The sequence below is a fragment of the Drosophila serrata genome, unplaced genomic scaffold (genome assembly GCF_035046125.1).
Source record: "Drosophila serrata isolate PLE 108 unplaced genomic scaffold, ASM3504612v1 contig_354, whole genome shotgun sequence".
Lineage (NCBI taxonomy): Eukaryota > Metazoa > Arthropoda > Insecta > Diptera > Drosophilidae > Drosophila > Drosophila serrata.
The window spans coordinates 59,573-69,573 of record NW_028257252.1 but is presented as its reverse complement, the minus strand read 5'-3'; the positions used below and the strand labels follow the sequence as shown (position 1 = coordinate 69,573).

The 10,001-nt window shown below is 46.8% G+C and overlaps 1 protein-coding gene across 1 annotated transcript; it reads right to left on the bottom strand.

Moving 5' to 3' along the window:
- Window positions 1-7,655: 7,655 nt before the first annotated feature.
- LOC147642798 (uncharacterized) lies at window positions 7,656-8,276 on the bottom strand. The gene has a single exon (XM_086838599.1). It carries the CDS (start codon window positions 8,274-8,276, stop codon window positions 7,656-7,658), a length of 621 nt encoding a protein of 206 aa, XP_086694725.1.
- Window positions 8,277-10,001: the final 1,725 nt, after the last annotated feature.

Here is a 10,001-nt window from a genome sequence, read left to right as displayed (position 1 = left end):
TAATCTTAATTTTATCGGCTCTGGTTTTGCCTCGTATAAAGACGAAAACACCATCCGAAATTTAATCAGGGGAGAGCCGCAAATGTGTCTTGTCGTAAATACTTATTTCTACAGGCCGCTACTTCTTTTTCTTCGCTTCGAACTCCTAAACAACAACGTACTTTGGCCAGAAGTTGGTAGAGCAAATAGTGTTAAAGAATTCGTTAGGTACATTTATTTTTACAGATGAAATATCCTTGGCGTAATCCACCTTAATCTTAATTTTATCGGCTCTGGTTTTGCCTCGTATAAAGACGAAAACACCATCCGAAATTTGATCAGGGGAGAGCCGCAAATGTGTCTTGTCGGTGGAACCGCTATAAGGGCTTTTGAGGGGTCGACCCCCCAGGGGACACAACGGAAATCACCGTCGGTACGGGCATTCCCGTTGCACATTCGGGTACCAAATCTTTCCTAGCGCTCGATCTCAGCATTCGGAATAAATGCTGTGCCGAGGAAGGCTGCTGCTGAGAGCCCGTTGCAGGAAGATGGTTTTTTTATCACGTCGTCCACCGTTCGAGCTGCAACACCAATACACTTGACGTGCACGACGTTGTCTCTCAGCCAGCAGCCGATTGTAAGGCCAGAAATAGCCTTTTTGCAGGTTTTGGCGAAACAGACAATATTTTCGGACTTTATGAAGTCTTACCACTGTACTTGTACTTGAGAAAATGAGAGGAAAAAAACAACAGAGCTATGAAGATAAAAAGTGAAGAGTCACAGCGAGATCGAGAGAGCGTGGGAGACCAGATAAGATAGATAAGATGCAAGTTTAGCTTTTGAAACAGCGCAAACAAAGGCATAACGAAGAAGGCACAAAAAGGCACCTTAAACACAAAACAAGAGCGCAACAAAAAAATACGTCCGTTCACTTGGAAAAATGAAAGATTATCAATAATAAAAGAGGAAATTACTAATATAATACACGCAATATATGGGCGTAATCAAACGCAGTAAATTTATTTTTATTTACAACCACAGAAACCACAATAGTATAAGATATCCTTAAAAAACAAAATAACTTATTTTTTAAAGTAGTATATACATACACAATTTTGAGGAGATGGTGCTTGGCAGTATCTGCTGAACTATCGCTAGATGGGAAGCAGCTAAAACAACAAGGCTCTTTTATCATACAATACCGAAACTCAACGGTTACTACTGGCGAAGTGAGGTACAAACCAGAGAACTGCTATAAGCCACCACAACTATAAGTGCACCGGCGAAACACAAGGTGCCTGAAATAATCGGAAGTTTATAGTACCCTTCTTGCAGTAATAAGAAACACCCGAGTGTATTTTTTACCTGGGTTTTTTTTTAATGCCTTCATTTAAATTATAATTACGAAGTATATCGTAAATATTATAAATTTAAGTATTTAAAATTATATTAAAAGAAACTTTTTTTTGTAGCAACATTTTAATTTATGTAAACATGTAGTAAAATTATTTATTTATCAAATTATTTACTGCTAATAATTGTTTGTAGGGGGGCGATCCTGCCGCTAAAGATCCTGGAAAATGTATCCCAATGAAAAGTAAAGGCGGGGGCGTCGTGGGCAATTCAAAATCGTCAGCTTTATTTCGCTGCATACATAAGACTAATTAGCTTAAACGTAAGGGTTGCGCTCCCGACCGATAAGCTAAGCTTAACAGTGCGAGAGCGGGCCCGCGAAGTGGAGCGCGAACTAGCCGTCCCTCAGCTCGCTTAGCAGCGAGCGAAGATCGGGAATTCGGGAGCGGGAGTTCGCGAACATCGAAGAGTGGGAGCGGGAGCGCTTAGACTGGCCCGATAAGCAGTGCCCCAAGAGCCGACTTGCGGGAGTGCAAGAGCGGCAAACTTTGGAATCTCGGTGGGCAGAGGCGGCGCCGCGAAGGGCCTCCTGACGTGAACATTCTCCCCCCCCCCTTGCAATCTTTCGGGTTGCAACATATTCGTCCTGTTTAGCACTGCCGCTTTCTTCAGGGTGTCCTGGCTAGAGGCGGAAATTGCCTATCCGCACCGGAATGCAGCGGAGGATCGGTGGACGACGGCCGTGGAGTGGCTGAGGAGTGCCGGGGGGAGGCGCAGGATCCTAGAGGTGACGTCGACGTCGGTAGCGGATGAAGTTCGGTGGCAAACTGGGAATCGGTTGTATTGGACCTCTGATCAGAGCGTTCGCGTGGTGCGAAGCGGTGTTATCTTCTCGAAGCGGACTGGAAAAAATATATAATTTAGAAGATTGGTCAGTAGATAACGCGAATTGGGAGCACGGAGTCATCCGATGCTGCGATCGGGGTGCGGGAACTGGACTTCCAGGCATATGCAGGAGCGTGTGGTGATGTTGATTGCACGTCTTACATCGGTCACCACTGCGGCACTTGCCTTGGGAATGTTCGTGGGCCTAACAGTTCGAACAGTAGCGGTTGGTGGACACCGCGCTGAGCCTCTTCTCAGCACTAAGCCTGAGGAACTTGTGGCATTTTCGAAGCGGATGGACTCCGCTACAGACTCGGCATGGGTAGGATAAAATACCTCGGGAACGTCTGCTCTTGATGTCGTAGGGTACCCAGTAATTTAAGGCGTTGGGAGAAGTGATTTGCGTGGAGAACGCGGATATCCTTTGGATCGGTGCGGTTACTGGGCTGGAAGGTTCAGGAGCAATCTGAACACTGGAGGAACAGTTTCTGGGATGCAGCAGGGTGTGATGCCGTTTGCGGCATGTAAGGCAGGAGTTGACACTAGGGCAATCCCGCTGCTGATGGCCTCGTGCCAAAAAATTCAAGCAGAGTTGCTTGCTTCGGACGACATTTGATCGCTCGACTACGGTCATTTTGAGGAATCGGGGACATCTTCGCAGGGGGTGGTTTTCCCTAGAACACTGGTCACACCTTCTGGGTGTCGGAGTCACCCTGCAGTCGGAAGAATGTAGCCGGGGCGCTGGGGCCCTCGGAGTCGCCAACTTTGGCGGAAAATGCCGTGAGCTGGTAGGCGTAACATCGCCGATGGCCTCCAGCGTACGATGGCGTTCGGTCAGAGGTCTAGCTCGTTCCAAGTCGGAATTCTGTCTTTGTTATGGATGGATTGTTCCCACAGAGAAAGAGTTACATTGGGAAGTTTTGAGGAAACCATATACACCAAAAGACAATCCCAAGCCTGAACTTGAATGGAGGACATCTCTAGGTCGGCCAGGCAGCTTTGGATGGTGCCTTGCAGCTCTTTCAGCGCGACTCCCGATTCTGGAAGGACAGCCTGGATGTTGAAGAGGATTTTCAACTGGCTGTTAACCAATAATCTTCGATTTTCGAAGCGGTCGGTGAGGCTTCGCCACGCCGAGACGAAACCTTCATTGGTGCGGGGCCTGGGAAACTATGGCGTTCGCTTCGCCAGTTGTTTTGGAGAGTAGGTGGAACAATTTCTCCACCGGGGTGAGACGAGGGTTGTGGATATATACCGCCGTGAAAAGGTCTCTGAACGTGGGCCAACGAAGATAGTCGCCCGCAAACACCTCGGTATCTACCGGTGGTAAACGACAACCGGTGGAAGGGGGTGTGTGGACGCTACTGGAAGCCAGAGTTGACTGGGCCGCGCCCCTTTCTATTATCTCCTGCAGCTGGGCCACACACCTGGAATAGATGGAGTAGCAGTAGCTATACTTAGCTTCTAACACCGTTGAAGTGTCCGCGCCGTCGTCGGACACGGAGAGCAGTTCGGAGCAGCTCTCGTAACTCTTCTCCACCTTTTCCCACAAAGCCCGGATTTGGTCGCGACGCACTTTACACGTGGACGGAGAGGGCTGGGTGATTTCTGGGGCGCCTAGAGTTTGGATCTGTGCCTCAAATTGACTCACACGATCTGTCAAGCCAATAAACTTCCTAAACGCAATGTCGATGGCGGTTTGAGCCATTTTTGTGGTCGTCCGTGAGTGATGGAGCTGGGCTAGTATTTAAACCTGTTTGCTCTTGAGCGGACAGCAGTGAACTTCGCTTTAGGCGGAGAGGGTCGCGGAGATGCAGGCTGGGATCTTCCCAAACGAATTGGCGTAATCGGCCGTAATTAAATTATTGGAATAATTTTAATTCGAAATTAAAAGTCTTGTGTATTTTAGAATATATACTATATTTCGGACGTGGAGGTTTGCTTATATTTTGCTCAGAAAATTGGGAATTGTGGATGGATCCCGTAATAAATTAAGTACGGATTTAGAAACGTATTGGTCGGAAGTAATTGTTGCCAAATTTATTTATCACGGATCCGAAATGGTCGAAATAAACCCATGGCTTTTGTTTGAGAGAAAACTCAATGGGTCATGCCGTCGGCAAAGCAGTGCATATGTGCGGAACTCAAACCAACTAAGCGGCAAGAACAACACGGCCGTTGCGGCGGCTAAGTTGAAAAGGTTAAATTAAAAATTAATTAATCAAATTTAAATTCTGGATCTGGATGGATGTTAAACTATGAGCCGCAGATGTTTAATTATTTAAGCGCCGGGAAGGTAGAATTAAAAAACAAACATTCGTTTTTTGATCGCGGAAAAGAGCTTACTGGGACAAGCCGTCGACAAAGCAGTGGTGAGTGGGGGACCCAAAGAACTACAGGGCAACAACAACACAGCCGTTGAGCCGGTTAAATTGAAGACAATTAAAACCAAAAAAAAACACTCTCGTTTGAGTTTGAGTTTGGCTGCTCAGCTCAGAATAGTGCGAAGCTTGCCCAATATATGTATGTATGTAGATTGTGGAAATCGATGCTCAGCGCAGAATAGCGCGAAGCTTGCCCAATGTATGGATGTAGGTGTGTAAATTGGTATTTCCTTGATATAAAAGAAAATGGGATAAATAAAATTCGGATAATTTAAAATCCTTGGTTCACGAAATTCCTCCAAAGTTGTAGGTGGCGGATTTTGTCTCGTAGGCACTGTTCGGCTGTGGAATGTATAAGTGCAGGTGCTTGTACACGCTCTAGGCACGAAGAGGAGACGAAAAAAAAAGACAAATAATCGCTTGATATGCCCTTATGCGGATGTGTGTATACATGTATGTAATAGCTGGGGGATCGATGCTGAGCGCAGAATAGCGCGAAGCTTGCCCAATATACATGTATATATGTAAATAATTGTGGAGATCGATGCTCAGCGCAGAATAGCGCGAAGCTTGCCCAATATATACATATGTATGTTCGCCCAATATATGTTGGTATGTAAATATGTAGGGTTTGTATTGGCACAGTGGAGCGTCGAGAAGTGGACTGTATTGAATTGTGCGAACAGAAAAAATGTGTATGGATACAGCACAAAAAATGAGCGAAAAAATATCGTGACAGCGGCAGACTGTTCGGCGATCAGGGTGAATTCCCCCAACAAGCGCACACCGGCTGGCCGATATTAATTATGACTTTCTTTTTGTAACACAATTTCACTGTTTACGGAGAATTTTTTGTACGGAAATATTAGCACAAGTTTAGAATGCGTGTGTGTGTATGTGGCTGCACATAGGCCTCGAACGCTGGCAAGTGGATGAACAACGGGGAATCGAAGAGACGGCGAGGAAGATGGCGGCGCACACAAAACGGACACGGATGGAAAATTTCGAAGTTCGGAGGCGAATAGAAAGTGGAATTTCTCACTGCCGTGGTGTCAGGAAAACTCGGACGGGGAGTTGACACGAATAAAACAATAAATTTTGCAGCGGTGCGACCGAAATTAAATGTTAGGCCCACTGTTGAAGACCGGCAGCGAGAACAAGACGGAAGCATGCATATACTTATCTTTAGCGAAAAAATCACCGGGAACTGCTGGTGAAAGGACGGAAGGATATCTGTATCCGGCTCGAAGGACCAATGTTTGTAGGGGGGCGACCCTGCCGCTAAAGATCCTGGAAAATGTAGCCCAATGAAAATTCCCACGTCGCAAACGAAGTCGAAGAGTAAAGGCGGGGGCGTCGTGGGCAATTCAAAATCGTCAGCTTTATTTCGCTGCATACATAAGACTAATTAGCTTAAACGTAAGGGCTGCGCTCCCGACCGATAAGCTAAGCTTAACAGTGCGAGAGCGGGCCCGCGAAGTGGAGCGCGAACTAGCCGTCCCTCAGCTCGCTTAGCAGCGAGCGAAGATCGGGAATTCGGGAGCGGGAGTTCGCGAACATCGAAGAGTGGGAGCGGGAGCGCTTAGACTGGCCCGATGAGCAGTGCGCCAAGAGCCGACTTGCGGGAGTGCAAGAGCGGCAAACTTTGGAATCTCGGTGGGCAGAGGCGGCGCCTCCTGACGTGAACAATAATAATAATACATTTAATATTAAAATTATTTACTGATAAATAATTTAATCATCATAATAAATAATAAATAATAAAGAAAAATTATTTTTTAAAAATATTTATAGATTTATTTAATAAAATATTGCAATATAAACCAGCCGTTCCGGATCTCTTTCTGAGGTCCAAAGAATTGTCTGAATCTGAGGCCGAATCTTTCGAGACACCTGAGTAATATGTGTGTGTTTTTCCCATAGTCTTTTTTTGCTGGGCGTTTTTGCCTACCGTTGCCTGCTCTAACCATTCGTTTTGAGTGCGAGTGTTATCGGCTGGCAAAAATCCTCCAGCTGAACCCTCCACGAGGCCTCCGGCTGTGCAACGGGCACTGTATTATCGTACAATGGTAATGCAGTGGCGCAAGCTCTGTCCGGGGTAATGCAATGTCTAGCTAAAGCTTCGATTCTATTCCTCCCGCTTCAGCACCGCAGGAAATGAATCACTAGCCATGGTTGGATGTTCCTGGCGGCAGGCTTAAAACGCAAGTGGGTGGTTTCCCTGAAATAAACCAATTTCTTCACAGGAATGGAGACAGAATAAGAAACCGGGGCTGGGATGTCAGCCCTGACGTCGGTGGAAGGCGTAACCGCTACCACCGACGGGCACGGAGGGGAGCAATCCTCTCTGCGTGTCGCCAGCGGTCACACCTCTGATTTGATGACAGCAGGTCACGAAAGTTGGAACTCTACTAAACGACGCAAAGAAGGCTAAGCCGTTCGTGTGCAGTAGTTCATAAAAACTCGTACCTGGAGAGCGTGCAGCTTTCAAAAGAGGAGGAAGAGAGCCTTCTTCGCTTGCCGGAACCAGGTACCAGCTCCCCGCGTAGGGACGGCCGAAGCGTTTAAGCGAGGGAAAGAAGACTAAGGCGCAGTATAAAGCCTCCTCTTGCATCTAGAACAGGCTTCAGCTGCCCAAGGAAGGAGACCCCCCCTTGAATGCGAAGAAACCCAAGGAAAAATATGAGGCATGAGATATCAGGTTGGGAGGCATGAGATATCAGGTTGGGAGGTGCATAAATTAAATTCAATTTATTAAACAAAGGCCAAAAGACAACCGTTTCAATGAATCTAACATCAGCAACTGGCTTTTATCAACAGCAGCAGAACTAGAGAACAGAGATTTGTTAACTTCATGTTAATGAGCTTTTGTTTACATTGTATATTCAAAGAGAAACGGTTCGGGTGATGCGAATTTAAAGAGTTTGACCGAACATCCCGGCCGCCTTGAAAGTATCATATTTCAACAAGATTGTGATGCAGTGGGGAGTACTGCCAGCTTATGCACTGGTCGGCAGCATACACCAGTGCAAATTCGAATGTTGGCTACTCGGATTAGCCCATCCTGTCCGGGAATAACTGTCTCATCGTCGTGGATGATAACCATGGTGTTCGCCTTGATGTTTGCCGATGGTGCTGTCCATTTGGTTTGAGCGCGTAGTTCTTGTAGATATTCGAATGACCACCGCGGCAAAACTCTTGCTTTCTTGCGGTCACGGCGTCGAACCGTTCCAGACTAGTCGCATGTGTTGACGAGACGGGCCTTTCTGGAAGGGAGCGAAGAGACTTTCCAACCAAGAAGTGCCCTGGGGAAAGTGCACCAAATTCGTTGGGATCTGGAGATAGCGGAGATAACGGACGCGAGTTAAGAATCGCTTCAATTTCGGCGGTTATTGTGCTGAGTTCCTCAAAGGTGACTCTTGAATTCATCAACGTTCTGTAGAGCAGACCTTTCGCGCTTTTCACCGCCGCTTCCCAAAGGCTTCCAAAGTGAGCAGCTCTGGGAGGGTTGAAATGGAAGGTTATGAAATCGGTTGACAAATAAGATGAAATGACCTCTTGCGTGGCCTTGTTTTCAAGAAACTCTCGTAGTTCTTGAAGATGGTTGGCAGCTTTGACGATCTTGGTTCCGTTATCGCAGTAGATGTCTGTTGGGATCGACCGCCGGGCGATCATCCGTTTAAGTGCTGCAAGAAATGCCTTATTGGACAAATCCAAGACGACTTCTATGTGGACTGCTTTAGATGCCAAACAAATAAAGACAGCGAGGTATGACTTGGTTGGACCCTTTCCTCTGATCCGAAGATACGTGTTGAATGATCCGCAGAAGTCGATGCCACACTTCTGAAACGGACGCTGCGGCAGGACTCGTTATAGAGGAAGCGATCGTATGAGTTGGTTCTCCAGTTTGGGCCTGAACCGAACGCAGGCGATGCAGGAGCGCACCACTCGACGAGCTAGATCCCTGGCATTGATGATCCAGTACTCCAGACGGATGAGAGGGACTTGAGCCTTCGGACCTGCGTGACAATTCCTCAGATGCAAGTGTCGAACATAAATCCAAGCAAAGTGCGATTTGCTTGGAAGAAGCAAGAACTGTGGGCCTGTGAACCACATTGATGCTGCCAGCTCGGCTGTTGTAGCTCCACGCGAAACAATATCTGCCGGGTTGCTACCATCCGGCACAAATTTCCACTGACCATCTGCGGTCCATTCTTGAATTTCGGAGACTCGATTTCCGACGAAAGCTGAAAGTGTGACTGAGTGCTGTTTTAGCCAGTGCAGCACAATTTGCGAGTCCGTCCAAAAATATGCAGAGTATCTTCTGTTCTGATCGGTGAATTACAAAATCCATGAAGTTGAAGTGATCGAATCTTGTTTTGGAGACTGTAGCGGGGAATCGACAAAATTGAGACAGTTTCGAATGACTCTAGGCATTTGCTCCAGGCCGTGTGTCTGTTTTCTGGAACGCTCTCGTCCCATGACAGGCCAGCGAGCCAAAGTTCTTGAAGAAGTATTTTTGCGACAACAACAAGCGGTGCGAGCAATCCAAGCGTGTCGAACAAGGTGGATGCAATGGACAAAATACTTCTTTTGGTGACTCTCGATGACTGATTCTTTGGTAAGAACTTGAAGAATAGTGTACCCATGTGCTGATTCCAGTTCACGCCAAGAACGCTGGCTAATCCCTCTCCACATGAATTGAGGTCCTTAGCTGCATGATTTTCCATAAATTCAGCGTGGTTTGAATGCCATTTGGTAAGCGGGAAATGTCCTCGTCGAAGAATTTCTGTGACTTGATCCTTGCTTATGCGAAGTGTCGCTATGTCGTCTGCACCCGTGAGTAAGTCATCAACATAAAAGGACGTCTTTATGATGGCGGCGCCGATTCGAAAGTCGATTCGGTGGACATCGGCAAGATGTTTTAGGCTGCGTGTTGCCAAAAATGGGGCTGCTGAAGTGCCGTAGGTCACTGTATTTAGTTGATACGTGCGCATCGTGTCTTCTGGAAATGCTCTCCAAAGGATGTACTGGTATTTGCAATCAACAATGTTGAAATTTACTTGCCTGTATATCTTGGTCACATCTGCAGTGATGACGTAACGATAGAGTCTGAACTTTAGAAGCTGTAGGTAGAACTCCTCCTGGAGTGTTGGGCCAACGCATAGCAAATCGTTAAGCGATGTTTGAGGCATCAAATACTACCCTAAGCTTGGTAGACTCACTGCTGGGTTTAAGGATGCAGTGAAGGGGGATGTAATTGTGCGACTCTTTCAATTTAGGACGACTAACTGGGGACATGTGACCCAATTTTTCAAACTCTTTCATAAAGTCGCAGTATTGCTGACGAAGCGCTGGAGCTTTCGATAGACGACGTTCCATGCTCAAAAACCGACGACG